Source organism: Puma concolor, chromosome D1 (assembly GCF_028749965.1).
Source record: "Puma concolor isolate L17-30 chromosome D1, mPumCon1.1.hap2, whole genome shotgun sequence".
NCBI lineage: Eukaryota > Metazoa > Chordata > Mammalia > Carnivora > Felidae > Puma > Puma concolor.
In genome coordinates this window covers 62,782,659-62,797,783 of record NC_141676.1, presented here as the reverse complement: position 1 = coordinate 62,797,783, position 15,125 = coordinate 62,782,659, and the positions used below count along the sequence as shown (strand labels likewise).

Sequence of the window (15,125 nt, the reverse complement as noted above, 5' to 3'; positions counted from 1 at the left end):
TAACTGAAAAGTCCAGGGGATTATTCTTGATCAATGCAGCTAGATCCCAGGCATTCCAATAATGTCTCCAGGAATCTGTTTCCATCTCTTGACTTTGTTTCTCTTTGCTTTGGCCTCCTCCTTGGGCAGACATCCCCATCTGATGAAAGAAACCCATCCAGGCTTATATGCTACTAGCTTTGTAAACCAGGTAAAAGAGTGCCTCTCCCCACCCCCTTCCCCAGCGGCTCCAGCAGAATCCTGGGATTGACTCTGACTGGTCTGACCATGGTCATGTGGCCCTGCCTGAATTAGACACCCTGGCCAGAGGTATGGGGGTACTCCCATTGGCCACCCTGAAGCCAATTCCATCCAAATTCATAGGCTGAGAGTAGGGATCCCCAAAACAAAGAGAGAATTGCTATTATTAGAAGAAATGCCAGGCAAGCGAGGGGAAAAAAATGCCAGGCAAGCGAGGGGAAAAAAAGGGAAAAAAAAAATGTACACGGGTACATTAAAGAGGCAAAGACATATGGTGGAAGGAAATAGGCTTGAGAAAGAGGAATCGTGCATGTCTTCCAGAAATGGAGGCTGAGTGGACAGCACTCGCCTCATTTTCTCTCCCATCCATTAGGGTCTTTGTGGTACAGTTACCAGTAGAGCTAGTCTCTGACCGCACCTCATACTCAATCCCGACTGTGGTTCCTGGGCATTATAGAGCATGTAAATATAGGGGTGCTCTGGGTAATTACCATTATTATAAAAAACCCAGGTGAAAAATGTGCTTAGCATCCTGCAGTAAGGCTTCCCTGGCCAACCTTCAGGGCTTCCGCTCAGGAAGCATGAGAGTTACCATGCAATGTGCTGGGTACTTTGCGTGACCTGCCCGGGCGGCAGAGTGGAGGGATTAAGGACACAGACTCTGCCAGACCACCTACATTTGCATCCTGTTCCAGGATGCAAGTCTGTCCTTGGGCAAGTTCCACAATGTCTTTTTCATACCTCAGTTTCACCATCTGTGAAACAGGAATAATAATAGTAACTACCTCGTGGGGTTATTATGAAGACTGAGTTAATACGTGTAAAGCACTTAGATTAGTGCCTGACACATAGTATGTACTATGTACATGTTAGCTACAGTATGTTCCTTACTGTTATTATTATTATTCAACTTTACAGCAGTCCTATAAGATATGTCTAATTGTCCTTTCACAGATGGGAAGGTTGAACCTTAGATAGTTAAGGCTCCATATTTTCCCACCATTTGGTGCCCTTCTGTAGTATCAAGCATCCATCCATCCATCCATCCATCCATTCACTCGTTCATTCAGTAAACACAGGGTCTGTTTCACGTCAGCAGTGGGCCAGTTGCTAGGGATCCACTGACTGAATTCTCTTGGTCCTATCAGAAATTCTGATCACCAGCTTTACAGGTGTTTGATGTTTTTTTTTTAATTTTTTTTTCAACGTTTTTTATTTTATTTTTGGGACAGAGAGAGACAGAGCATGAACGGGGGAGGGGCAGAGAGAGGGAGACACAGAATCGGAAGCAGGCTCCAGGCTCCGAGCCATCAGCCCAGAGCCTGACGCGGGGCTCGAACTCACGGACCGCGAGATCGTGACCTGGCCGAAGTCGGACGCTTAACCGACTGCGCCACCCAGGCGCCCCTACAGGTGTTTGATTTAAAAAAAATGGGAAAACGATGAATGATTCATTAATGAATATAGCTTGTGTGAGAAAAAATATAGCTTGTGAGAAAACATATTCTAAAATATAGGGTCGTTGAGGGGTTTATCGATAGGATTCTAGGAGTGAAGAGTTTGACAATAACAAATATTTGCTGAGCAAATGAATCAGGCTCAACACTCTCCATTTCGTCCACTTCCACAGGAAGGAAATGAGGTCCAGAGAGGTGGGGGGGGGGTGACTGGACCACGTGCCAGCGAGATCGTGGCAGGGCTAGAACTAGGACCCAGGCCTGCCAACCACGCTGCCACCTTAAGATAATGGGCAGGGCACGAATCAAACTCACCTGGGTGCCTGGGTGGGCACCTTCCCTCCCCTGTGTCATTCAGGAGAATTTGATTTTCACTTCGATTTCATCAAGGTAGTCCAGAAATCTGGCGAGTCACAGTAACTAACACAGAGCTAGCCCTTTGCAAATGTCCAACAGATGTTGGCTGGAAGTTGTGATTAAATACCTCTAAGTATCTTGAAGTATTATCCTGATTTCTGAGTTGCCCCTAAGAAATCCCACCATATGAGAGGTCCAAAGGAGAAAGAAAGAGGAACAAACTGGCCTTGGGAATCTGCTGTCTGCTGTGTGTGAGTTTGGTGGGTACTGTGGAAGGAGGGGGCAGGGCAGAAAACTAGAGTTTACAGGTCTAGATTTGAACCCTGGCTCTGCCATTGTGATCTTGGACTCCCAAGGGCTCCCCCTCTTACTACTTGTGTTATTCTGGATGAGTGTCCTAACTTGTCAGAGCCTCAGTTATCTCAGAGCTGGGAAGGGGATACTAATAAATACTTTACACGGCTGCTTTTAGGATAAAATAGGATCATGCATGAAAAGAACTTAGCACAGTCCCCGGCACATAATAATCTCTCAGTAAACAATGGACATTGGGATTGTAGGCCTAGTCAATAAGCATCTATATTAGACGTAGACTAAAGTAGTACGTGTTCTAGGCATCGAGAATACAAAGCCCACTGTCTAGTAGGAAATTCACTATTCTCTCATTCAGTTTTCACTCTGTGAGTAGGTATAACTTCTCTGTTTTATAGATGTTGTCAGAGAGGTTCAGTAACTTGTTTAGGTCACACAGCTAGTGAGTGGCAGAGCCAGGATTCAAACCCATGTCAGCTGGACTCTGAAGTACTTTTCCTCTCCGGGACACTAAGGCAGTTCGGCATTTCTATTTTATTTTTTCCAGAAAACAAAAGAAGCAACCAGGCAAAAGTTTACTTCTTCCATTTCCTTATTTTAAAAAAAAGACGAAGAAAAGGTAGTATGACATTAGGGCGTGGGTAGAATTGCTGGGGGATGTGCCTCCAAATCCAGATTTGCTTCAGATTCATCCAGATGCCAGGCCTGGAGATCTACACCCCTTCAGCAGTGTCCTTGAGCCTCTGCATTTGCATCCAGTATCGTCAAGGGATGTGTTCCTTAGGAGGCCCTGGGCTGTATAAATTAGGCAGACCAGTGATCGCCTTGGTTATGAATATAACTGTTGGATTAAGGTTCTATGCTGGGTGCATTATTTGTTTCTGCAAACCGGAGCTGGGCTGATTGGATTTCTCTTTCTTTTTTAACATAAGAAGATTCTGAAATTGGAAAAATAAAATATTCCACAGCCGAGAGAGAAGAATTAGCTTGGGGAATAAGCCCAGGTGGTGCCCACAGACTCTATGCTTTTTGCATTGAAATAAAGTTAGCACTTTCCTCGCCCTTGCCGTAGGAACTTGCTCCAGAAGCTGTACGCGAGGCAAACAAAGGCGCTGGGGGTCAGTCATCCCGAGAGGGCAATGACAAGGAGCACAGTGCTTCAGAAGGCATTCTCAAGTATGAGTAATAGGAATAATACCATTTACAGAGCACCTGCTGTGCTGGGTGGATGGCAGGGTGAAATGTGGAAAGTATGCCACGGTCACCAGGAAGGAGCATGGGGGATGAAGTCAGACTTGAACTCCGGTCTTGGCGTTGAGGAGCCATGGAGCATGAGCAAATTCTCTGAGCTTCAGTTTCCTCGTCTGTAAAATAGAGACGGTAATAGCTAGCATTTAGTGACTACCTGCTACGGGCCGGGCGTGCCTTAGCACTTAACATCAGTCCTCCCAGCCACCCCATGAGAGTTACCTGCATATTTGAAGTCCGGAAGGTGGGGCACAAGAAGAACCAGGTATCTTGTGCAAGGCCACGTAGGTAGGAAGTGGCAGGGCCAGGATTCAAACCCAGGCTGTCTGGCTCTAGAGCCCGCATGCCAAACACACTGCATTGGGCTCCTCTGACACTTCACAAGACTCTTGGGAAGAGAAAACAGGGAAAGTATGTTAAACGTGCTTAGCTCAGTATCTAGTAGCCCTGTAGGCCTTCACTACTTTGAGGCCGTCATTAGTACTATTATTTTTGTTATTATTTTTGAAAAAAAAATTGTAACTTTTTAATGTTTATTCATTTTGAGAGAGAGAGAGAGCATGAGCAGGGGAGGGGCAGCGAGAGAGGGAGACAGACTCTGAAGCAGTCCCAGGCTCCAAGCTGTCAGCACAGAGCCTGACACCGGGCTTGAATTTGTGAAATGCTGAGACCATGACCTGAGCTGAAGTCAGACGTCCAACCAACTGAGCCACCCAGGCGCCCCTGGTACTATTATTACATTTCGGTGCCCTGGGGATCGGGCTGGACACTGTGCAGAGGACTTCAGGGGGACAAATTCCTTTTATCTGTTTCTATTATGTCTTGGTTTATGGACATTGATGGATGAAATACCTGCCTAAGATCTCCTGAGCTTGTATCAAAAGGAAAATCCACATGGGATCATGTCATAAATGATGAAAAGCATCTCTGCGATCTGTATAATTAGTTGGATGACTTTCTGCCTTTTCCCCTAGGTGGGGCCTCTTATGGCCTGAGGGAAAAGGTAAAGATCGCTTGGGCAGGGGCCACCTGCATCCTGTGACTTGCTGGGGTTGGTTGAGGTACAACGCATTTGCATGTAGTTTCTAGAGACTGCGGAAGGCACTGGGCTTGGAGGCTCTGTTTAGGGGCAGGCCACCTGGGCAAGGCACAAAACCTTGAAGAGCCTCAGTTTCCTCATGTATAAAAAGCTGGTAACACCTGCCTCTTAGGGTTGTTGCTACGGCGTGTTATCAAACATTAAAACATTTTGTGGTCCCCAAAACACCTCGTCCATACAGCTATTGATATGATTGTTGTCTAGTCATAACAAAAATACATTAGATGTGTGTGCAGTTAATCAGTCTCCTGATACATACAACTTAAGTACTCCAGAATTTATTCTTTCTTGTTCTTCTGCCTCTAGGGGGCATCAAGAGCAGAAAGAGCTGAGACCCGTGCTAGGATCCTGGCTTTTATCCTTTCCCTAGAGGGCAGGTTTCTTGTTTTGTTTGTTGTTTTGTTTTGGACTCAAGATGTCACGTTTAATAAAGTTGCCCCAAATGCTAGGGCCCGAGATACCCCATTACCCCATTGCTGAAAAAAATTTGAGAGAGTTCATAGACCAAGGTGTAAGCAGATTTATGAGACTCAGAGGTTTTGTTTTGTTTTGTTTTGTTTTGTTTTGTTTTGTTTTTTTGGTCTGTAAAATTGCGAAATTAAGTCTTTTTGCCTATAAAATGTGAAAATTAACAACCACCTTCCAGTATTACTCTGGAGATAAAATAAGGAGTCTGCTCATTGTCACGTATTGATAAATATTTCTCTTCCCCCCAGCAACCTCTTGGGGCCCAGATATACAAAGATAGGGGCTTAATTTAGTTTCATTCAACACGTAGGGACAGATGAACTTAACAGCCTTTACAGGGAAGACAGCTGAAGGTATAGGAGAGACCAAGCAGAGATAAGATCTCTGTTCTTGAAGACTCTATAGCCTAAGGGGAATGTAATTAGACGTAACTCTATGAGAGTAAATTAATAGTTAACCTCAACTGAGTCTCCTTGCCAATCATTCTGCTAAAGACTATAGGCACCATGTCCTTAAATCCCTGAAACGACACTAATCAGTACATGGTGCTCTGTTCCCCATTTTACAGATGAAGAAATCAAGGCTTTCTGGAAACCACAGAGCTACTAAGTGGTTGAGCCTGATTTCAAACTCCGTTCCATGTGACTTAGCACTTGGCTTCTTGGCCACCGTGTTGTTTGAATGGGATTCATGGCATGAAATTGAGATCCAAAAGAGATCGGTAGTGTGGCCGGTGTGTAAGTGGGGGTGGGGGGGTGGGATTTGAACCCAAAGCATCTTGAGCCTGAGCCTTGGCACTTGACCATGCCATAATGCTCTGTGAGTTCTAGCAGCCTCTTGCTTCCATCTAGCATGTCTGTATTTCTTACAAGAGAAAATAGTTTCTTCAAAATTACTGATGGATGTAAAAGTTCAGGGAGGCACATGAACAGGGTTAATGAGAATTCACCTGTCCATTTGGTGGTATTCTGCCCCCTGCAAGGCCATGCAGTGGGAGCGGGACTAGAATTAGGAAAACCACCTGCCCTGACCTTCAGTGCTGACATCAGTTTCAACAAAGCGAGCCATTCCCTGTGGGAGCCTTGAGCTCCATTGTCGTGATTTCCTTTTCATGGCATCTTCGACTGTTGATTAAAATATTAAGTTTTTATCCACCTCAGTGTCACATCCACCTCTGTCTTTCCTGTACAGTTTGAAGAACATCAGGTCAAGTTTAAAGAGATCAGAGTGCCCAAATTGTACCATGCCCCTTGAGAATCAGTGGCAGCACCTAGGTGAAAGATCCTGCCATGTACCCTGGAGAGAGGAGTCATCTGCTCCTAGCCTCACAGCCCCTGACATGTTAAGACCCCTGCCAGAGCTTAGAGCATAGCAGGAGAGACAGACGTGCAAACAAAATATGATAACTCAGAGTGAGCTCTGAGGGCTATAAGAGCCCAGAAGAGGTGCCTTGAGCCCACACCGGGGGTGAAGGTGGTGGTCAGAGAAGGCTTCCTGGAGAAAGTAACTCTGCATCTGAGTTAACCAGGTGAAGGAACCAAGAAAGCCATCCGTGCCTAAGAAAACAGCATGTGCAAAGCCATGCATAGGAGGCAAGCAGGGAGCAGTTGCATGAGTGGTTTATAATTAGCCCGTTAACCTTAGTACCTTTTTTTTTTTTTAATTTTTTTTTCAACGTTTATTTATTTTTGGGACAGAGAGAGACAGAGCATGAACGGGGGAGGGGCAGAGAGAGAGGGAGACACAGAATCGGAAACAGGCTCCAGGCTCTGAGCCATCAGCCCAGAGCCTGACGCGGGGCTCGAACTCACGGACCGCGAGATCGTGACCTGGCTGAAGTCGGACGCTTAACCGACTGCGCCACCCAGGCGCCCCAACCTTAGTACCTTTTTAAAGAGGGGAGTGGAAAGCTGTGGGTGCTGCCCTGGAGTGGCAGGTTCTGGCCAGATGGTGAGGGGTCTTGTCCTGTGGGTAGTGGGGAGCCACTGAAGCTTTATCATGAGGGACTGACAAGATTGTTTTCTTTGAGGAAGCTCACTCCTGCTAACGGATGGCAAATGCATTGAAGGTGGGAGAGCCTGTGGGGTGGGACGCCAGTGTTGGCGATGGTTCCGGGCTCGGTGTCCACTTACAAGACCCGAGCTGGGGTAGTGACAGTGGGAGTGGTGAGGACCTGGTAAAATTTTTACCTCCCTGGTAAAAGAGGGAGGAGGCGGTGGTGATTCCCCGAGGTCTGCTTTGGTGGACTGGGGGGGCAGCTCTGGCAGCAGCTGGTGGTGGTGAGATCAGGAGCTTAGGAGAGGGGGGTAGGATTGGGGGCTCAGAAGCAGGGAGGCATTAGATTCAGCTCTGTATGTATTTTGTTTGAGCCGCAGAGGTGTGACGTGCAGGGAAGAGGTTGAGATTCTTTAAGCTACTGCTTTACCGGGGCGCCTGGGTGGCTCAGTTGGTTGAGTGTCCGACTTTGGCTCGGGTCATGATCTCATGGTTCGTGGGTTCCAGCCCTGTGTTGGGTTCTGTGCTGACAGCTCAGAGCCTGGAGCCTGCTTCGCATTCTGTGTCTCCCTCTCTCTCTGCCCCTCCCCTGCTCATGCTCTGTGTCTCTCTCTCAAAATAAATAATAACATTTTAAAAAATCTGCTGCTTTATTAACAGGGAGCTCCCTCTTTGTGAAGGCGGCCCATTGCAGAGCTTGGCAGGAAGAAGGGTTCCCTTAAGCTGACTGCTGGTGGCTCCAAGTAACTTCTGGCCTTTGTCCTGATTCTTTCTCCTAAAGCCCCACGGAGTACGTTTTCTCCTTCTCCCACCCTTTAGCTGTTTGGAGGCAGCAGTAGCATTCTACACATCCTCTTCTTTTCAGGAAGTCCCCTGAAAGGGGCACGGAAGCCACAAGGAATCAGACCATCAAAGGCTGCAAGGAGCCTCAGGAGATCATCTATAAAAGACAGACAAATTGAGGCCCAGAGAGAGGAAGGGACTTGCTCAAAGTCACAGAGTGAGTTAATGGCAAACCTGGGAACAGTTCTTTAACCTAGGGCTCTCCATAACATCACGTAATTATGTGTTTAATTTCCTAGCTGCGGATTGTGCGGCTTAAGTGACAAAACTTGGACAGCTTATCATAAGGCATCTGGTGTGTTTCCCCAGGGCTCTTAGACACACACCCTTTCTTTAAGCCCTTTCCCCTAACCCGTCTCCTTTTCAGGCTAACAGCATCGGTCCGTTGTCTACACGCACAGGAACACAGTTTCTAAACTCATCACCATTCAAGGAAGCCAGGGAAAACATTACCTCCAGAGACCTGTGGGGAGGATCAGTCTCTGTGATACTGCGATGACCCACAATTCAGGCATCCCTCCTCTGGACCCACGCCAGCTAATCAGTAGCGTGACCATCACCTCCTTCTTTCCTAGTGTTTTACCTCTAGGATTACAACCTACTGCATCTCCATGAGCTTCTCATCTGCTCCAACACACACAGACTCCTGTTGAACTGAATTCCACCCCCGCGTGCATCCACTCGCTCCTATCTTACCTATAAAATATCGTTTCTTATTGATTTGGGACTTGCCCTAACAGCTTGTGGGTCAGACCATTTTTGAAAAGGGTAAGAAGGTGACGGTGGAAGGACAGAAAACTTACCTGACGACCAGAAAGCTTTCCCAGGACAAGTTCTGCCCTGAGGTGGACGCAGCTTTAAGTTGGGGGAAAGCCGTCCACCCAGAAAAAAAAATCTCCCCTGTGGCTGCAGGTGGCCTTTCCCAACCAGCCTGTTCCAATGCTATAGGCAGGGCCTTTCATCCCTCTCTGTGTGGCTGCTTTCAAGCACAAGGCCTATGGAGAGTGACCGTTGCAAAAGGAATGGAAAGCAGGGAAGCAAGAAGAGAGGGTGGGAGGAGAGAAGCACTCTGTTTCTCTTTCTTCCATCTCCCTGCCTTCTCTGGTGCCTAATCACACAGCACAGTCCAATATACAGCTAGCTGTGCACATCTTTTGTAAGTAGCTGCTCATTAACAAAGGCCCCAGGCTCATCTGCCAAGAATAATGCAGTCTTGATTTTAGAAAGAGACGGGACTCCCACCACTGCCTCCTCCTGTTTGTCAGTTGGGGAAACCGGAGTTCAGACAGGTGAAGTGCCTCGGCCGAGGTCACAGAGCAATTGGTGGCCGACAGGGACAAGCACGAGAATGAAGTTTGGGCCAGTGTAAGTTGGGAGATAGTTTTTCCAGGTTCGATGGTGGCCCAGCCAAGCTGTTCATACACACTTAGAAAGATGGGTTTCGTGCGTCTGTAAATTACCATGACCCTGGAAATAGAGAGCAATGTTGATGATACCTCTGTCTGACGGACACACTGACTCTCCTCAGCTGTCTAGCCAAGGGCAGCAGGGTGCCCCTCACCCCCGCTCACACTCTAGGAGAACTTTCATTGCTGGATGAGGAACCCCTCATTACATTTATGTCCATTTATGTAAAATGTACATAAAATGTACATTTTAATGAAGCCTGGCAATTCTGGTTCTCTCCTGTAACTACTCTGACATTTGGTCTTAAAAGGCCAGAAGTTGGGGTGAGCCCCCTAAGTATCCTCAATGCTGCCTTCCGACTCCAGGCTCCCAGGTGGACCCCCAGCCGGACCCCCAGCCCTCACAGGTGGGCTCTAGCCTCTCCCTCTGCTCCCTTTCACCATATCTCCACTCTGCATGCCCAGGCCCCCCCACCATCCTGGCTGCCTTGAGGAGCCTGTGTCTCTCAGCCTGCGGGCCTTTGCTCATGCCAGGCCCCCTGGCTCGAATGCCCCGTCCCTCCACTTTATACACCTCCACCCTGTCTCTCCTTACATGCCCAGTTCTTGTTCTTTCTAGAAGCTTCCCCAGACCACTCTACCACCGAACTGCAGTGTCCGTGCCTGAGATGCTGCCCTGCAGAGGATGGGGGGAGGGCGTCACCACATCCCTCTCCTCCGGTCTCCCAGTGCCCTGTCGTGCTAACAACACCTAGCCACACCTCTGTGGAAGCCGTGGGGCAAGGGAGCCCAGGTGCTGCAGGCCTGTGTCGGGGAAGGGCAGAGAGTAGTCTCAGGTGGGAAGGGAGTGGAGCAGGCAGACAAAGAATAATGTCTTTAGTGGCTGTTTACCCATGCTCCCTAGCGAGGACTACACTGAGTGCTGACTGCACTACACGCCCCTCAGGGTCACTGGGTCGCCTGCCCTGCACGCGCCAGGTTTCCTGGCCCCTCCCACCAAATGCCAGCTGTGCTCCCCGGTCATCATCGCAACCCGAAAACACTCCCTTCCAGACACTGCCGGTGGAAAACCACTGCCACCCACGGTGAGGCTTGTGCTCCAGTCCTATTCTGTCTCCGCATCACCACATCTCAACACAAAGCACTTTATTTGTTTAAGTTTATTTATTTATTTTGAGAGAGAGACAGAGTGCAAGCAGGGGAGGGGCAGAGAGAGAGGGAGAGACAGAGAATCCCAAGCAGGCTCTGCACTGTCAGCGACAGAGCCCGATGCAGGGCTCGAACTCACGAGACGTGAGATCACGACCTGAGCCGGAGTCAGACGCTTCACCGACTGAGCCACCCAGGCGCCCCTCAACACAAAGCGCTTTAATAGTCTGAGTGTCCACTCAAAGTTCTGCCCTGACCGCATGAATGAGGAGCATAAACGGCCCCCTGGTGACCTCAGGGTACCCTTTTCTACCCCTCATCAAGAAAACTGGAAGGGGAGCCCTGGGAAAGCTCCTGTCCTCTGTCTCCGCTTCCGTGGACCCTCCCTGCCATGAGTCCATCTGGGGTTCAGGCCAAGTACCATTTCGAATCACTGCACATTGGCCATGACATAGAAAGAGCAGCACAGCAGTGAAAGTGAACGGAAAGCATCCGTTCGGGGAGGGAACGAACGAGCGAAGAAACATGGCAAAAAATTCAGCCACTAGCCTTGTGCTCAAACTGGTGGTTTCATCTGGGGCCTCACAGTCCGTGTTCCTTCTGGGCTAAGGTAATGATCATACTGGTGATCTCTGTCTCTAACCCTTACATAGGACCCTATAGCTTGCAAGGTGCTTTCATATGCCTTTGACAAGTGAAGAAACTAAAATGCAGGCTAAATAGATTGTCTGAGATTATACAGCTTGAAGGAGGCAGAGCTGAGCCTGGAAGTCAGGCCATCAGATCCCGGCTGCCGACTGTGGTGACAAAGAGCTTTCTGGCCTCCCTAAATTGGTCGTGCAGGCCAAGGTTCATTAGCTGAGCTCTCAGCACGGCTACATCACCGTCCCGAGTTAGTGGTGCTCGATGGCATTTTAATGGGAGCCAAATAACTCTTCCTGATGGCATTCGCAGGCAGCTGGAATTTTTGTGTTTTATGGTAATTAAATACCGTCATCTTTCACGTCTGACAATCTTTAGGACCCAATGAACGAGTGCAGTGCACGCCAGGTCGTCGTTCATTCTGGAGCAAGGAGACCTCGGGGCTCCTGACGGCAGGAGCGTGGGCACCGGGCCCGGCACCCTTTCGCAGAGCCACTGCTGGCCTTAGCTCGCAGGGCTGTTGACACGTTCGAATTCCTTGCCTAAGCCAAAGCCCTGGAAGTTCATGCCTTTTTCTCATGAGGGCGCTCTTATGAAAGAATAATGACCCACTCAGCTGGAGTCTCTGGCAGGCAGGCATCCAGCTGTCACCCAGGGCCTTGCTTGTGGTTTCACCCCGCCTGGCTCAAGCCTCCACCTGGCCACTGGACACCTTCCTCAAACACTAGGGAGCACGGTACTCCCTTGCTTAAAGCCCACTGGGGCACCCTGTCACCCTCCCAGTGAAGGCCGAGTTCTTTCATGTGGCACCTGTAGGCATCCGCCATCTGGGCCTGCCTTCGGGGTCTCCTCCCTGCCTGTGGCCGCTGCCCCTCCCAGCCATCACACTGCTTATCCAAGTGCTCCAGGGGGCCTCACTGCCTCTCTCTCAGGCCTCTGAACCCCTCACGTGTGCCCGTTAGACACAGGTCACACGTCATTTCTCCTGAAGCCTCCTTCCCCAGCCCCAGCCGTCCGTCTAGCAGCTGCCTCTGTGCTCCATGGAGCTCCAGCAGCAATGTGGTGAAGGCTAACGAGAATCCTGGGAGCCGCCGCTTGAGGAGGGGCTCACTGTGTGACAGGCATTGACTGACGTAAGCTCTTTACCTGAGTCAACTCACTTCATATGTGTACAGGAGAGTGTTTCACGGCATGGGCCCTGGAGCCAGCCTGCCCGGTTCAAATGGTGGCTGCACCACTCAGTGGTTTTGTAATCTTAGGCAAACTGCTTACTCAGCCTTTCTGTGCCTTAGTTTCCTCCTCTACAAAATGGGGAGTAATAATAGTACCTTCTTTACACGGGCATCGGAAGGATTAAATAAGTCAAACACAGGCCCAGTCGCGTTGCAAGTACTCAATAACTATTAACTGCTGCAGTTTCGTCATGATTGCCATTTTGTGTAGTATCTGAGTGTCTGTGAGCAGCTCAAAGTCAGGGACCATATTTGTTTCATCTCTGGATCTCCGTGGATTCAGTCTGTGGTAGCCCTTCTTCCTTCTCTTCCTCTTCCTTTTATTACTGTTACTATTATAGACTCATTTTACAGATGAGGAGTTAGAGGCTCAGAGAAGTTAAGTGACTTGCCCTCAATCATGCTTGTCAGAGACGGAGCCCAGGCGGAGCCCGCATCTGGAAGACGCCTGACCTCTGTTCTTACACGTTTCTTCAGCAAGCATGTAGACACCAGCTCTTTGCCAAGGCTGGGGCTTATCTTCATCTTAAAACCCTCCAGTCTCTGCACAACAGAGGGCTCTTTAGTGTTGCTGATGGACTTGAACCTGAAGTGCCCTCTGCTTAGGGCAAGGGGTACCTTAGCGTGCACCTGAACCCAGGACAGAGCATCACCTTGATTCGTTCTGACATGCTTATCTGGTGCAGAAAGGGGCCCTTGGAAGTCATGGAGACCCCACTCATCTGACTTTGCTTTGAGGGTCAGGCTGCAGCCATTTTAATCACTTCTGATCTGCATGTTGAGCCACAGGTACCCTCCTTAGACCAGGGCTCCTGGAAGCCAGTGGGTGGTCCAGAATAGGCTCCAGCTGCAATAAAGGCGTACCACATTTCTATCAGATATGTTCTTGCCCTTTTTCTCTCAAGGTTTTTTGCCTTGGAACCCCTGTTGTAAATGCTGGACAGTGATTATCACGGGGATGAGTCAGCACTTTACAATTTATTCATTCAGCATGCCTTTATGGTAACTGTGGAATTAATAGCTACCATTTTTTTTTCATTACTGTATTCCAGGCACTATGCTAAGCACCTTACATACATTATCTCTTTTACTTCTCGTAACCACCCTATAACGTGGGTAGTATCTCCAGTTAATGATAAGAAAACTGAAGCTCCAGAGAAATCAAGTAACTTGATCCACGTCGCAGAGCTTATAAGTAGCAAAGCCAAAACTTGAACCCGGGGCTGTTTGACATCAAAGCGTAGTCTCTTCCTATTACCTACTATTTGGAGGAGCACTCTGAAGAAGCCTCATGATGTCTCAGTTCAGGGAGATGCTCCTGTAGGCGTCAATGTTCAGGATTTTTGTGGTATATAAAGTGGGAAGAAAAAAAAAAAAAAGCGTCTGAGGTGTTGGAGGGAACCAGCAACTGCAAATATATCTGAGAACTTGTAGGAAGCAAAAATACTGCCTGGAAAACCAGGCTTGCAAAACTCAGATAAGCAAGTGGCCTTTACTAACAGAGGTGTGCAGTATAACAGTAAAAATGACTCATATCTGGGCTTGATTCAGAGATATACTTGGAGCCTGTATCTGTGAAAAGAGGGTGTAAATTGAAATTTACAGCTCAGCTTTGCAAGTGTACCAATGCTTACTCCCAGGTAGCAGGAGAGAAGCCATTGCTTGCGTGAGCAAGAAGTCCACCTAGCTAATTTGCTGTTCTCTCCCCCACATTCTGTAAATGTTGACTGGGGCTATGGAGATGAGTGGCACGTGGTCCCTTCCCTGTGGGAGTAGCGGAAGCCCAAGTCCTTGGCACTGGAGCCAGGGCCGTTGCTTTTCATCCTCCAGAAAGTGGTGACGTAGGAATGCGTGCACCCTTTCACAGACCAAGGACGAGGGAGGTAAAGTGAGTTACTGGAGGCCACCCAGCCAGTTTGTAGAAACCAGCAGGGAGGCAGGCCTCTCTTGGGCCATCTCTGTCTCATCCACGATTGCATTCCCAACACGCAGTGTACAGGACCTGGCACAGAATAGGCACCCAGTAAATGTTGAATGAACGAACTGGTTCTAAGTTTCTCTGTCTAGATGGGAGTGTACATGAGAGAGGGGGAAGGGGAGAAAAGAAGGACCCTCTCTGCCTGCCGTCTATCCTCCCTCCTGGCCTTAGGAGCAGAAAGGAGACTCCATTCAGACCAGAGGAGACAATGGCTCCTTAGGAAGGTCACGTCTCTTTTGGGGGTTGTGAGTGATCTCCCACTGATAAGTCCCAAAACACAGATCTTCTCCCTTGGGAACCTGGGAAAACTCAAAGTCCCCTTTCCTGGTGGTCTCAGAATGGAAGGGATGAGGGAAGGGAAACAAAGAGCCCAGCCGATGCGCCTGGAACTCTGGCTCCAGGTAAGTCAGTAAAGGGCCACATAGGCCCACGGTCTAGACAGCCCAGGGAGATCTGCTATGATTTTTGGCACACAAATGTCCTCCACACTAGGTTTATGCTCTTGGGTAGACTGCCCAAGCCACTCATGAGAGCCATTTTACTAAATAAGCCTATACTGAGCACCTGGTTGGTTGTAGGGCCTGTGGTCACCAGCACAGAGGGGACAGGGATTTTTATACCTACCAGGAGAGGCAAGATGGGGACATAAGTACCCCAGCTGTAAGGGAGAAGGAAAAGCTGCATGGTCCAGGTTACCTG

General features: G+C 48.8%; 1 protein-coding gene across 15 annotated transcripts in view; it reads left to right on the top strand.

Annotated features, from left to right (window-relative positions):
* The window catches only part of TENM4 (teneurin transmembrane protein 4), a 2,941,751-nt gene that overhangs the window by 2,690,229 nt on the left and 236,397 nt on the right, over positions 1-15,125 (top strand). For 12 of the 15 annotated variants that reach the window (XM_086678435.1, XM_086678426.1, XM_086678434.1 and 9 more), the window contains one exon: positions 8,042-8,176. The exons of the other annotated variants lie outside the window; for them this stretch is intronic. In XM_086678435.1, coding sequence (XP_086534561.1) covers positions 8,042-8,176 — 135 coding nt within the window. The remainder of the gene's footprint in view (positions 1-8,041; positions 8,177-15,125) is intronic. 15 annotated transcript variants of the gene reach the window in all.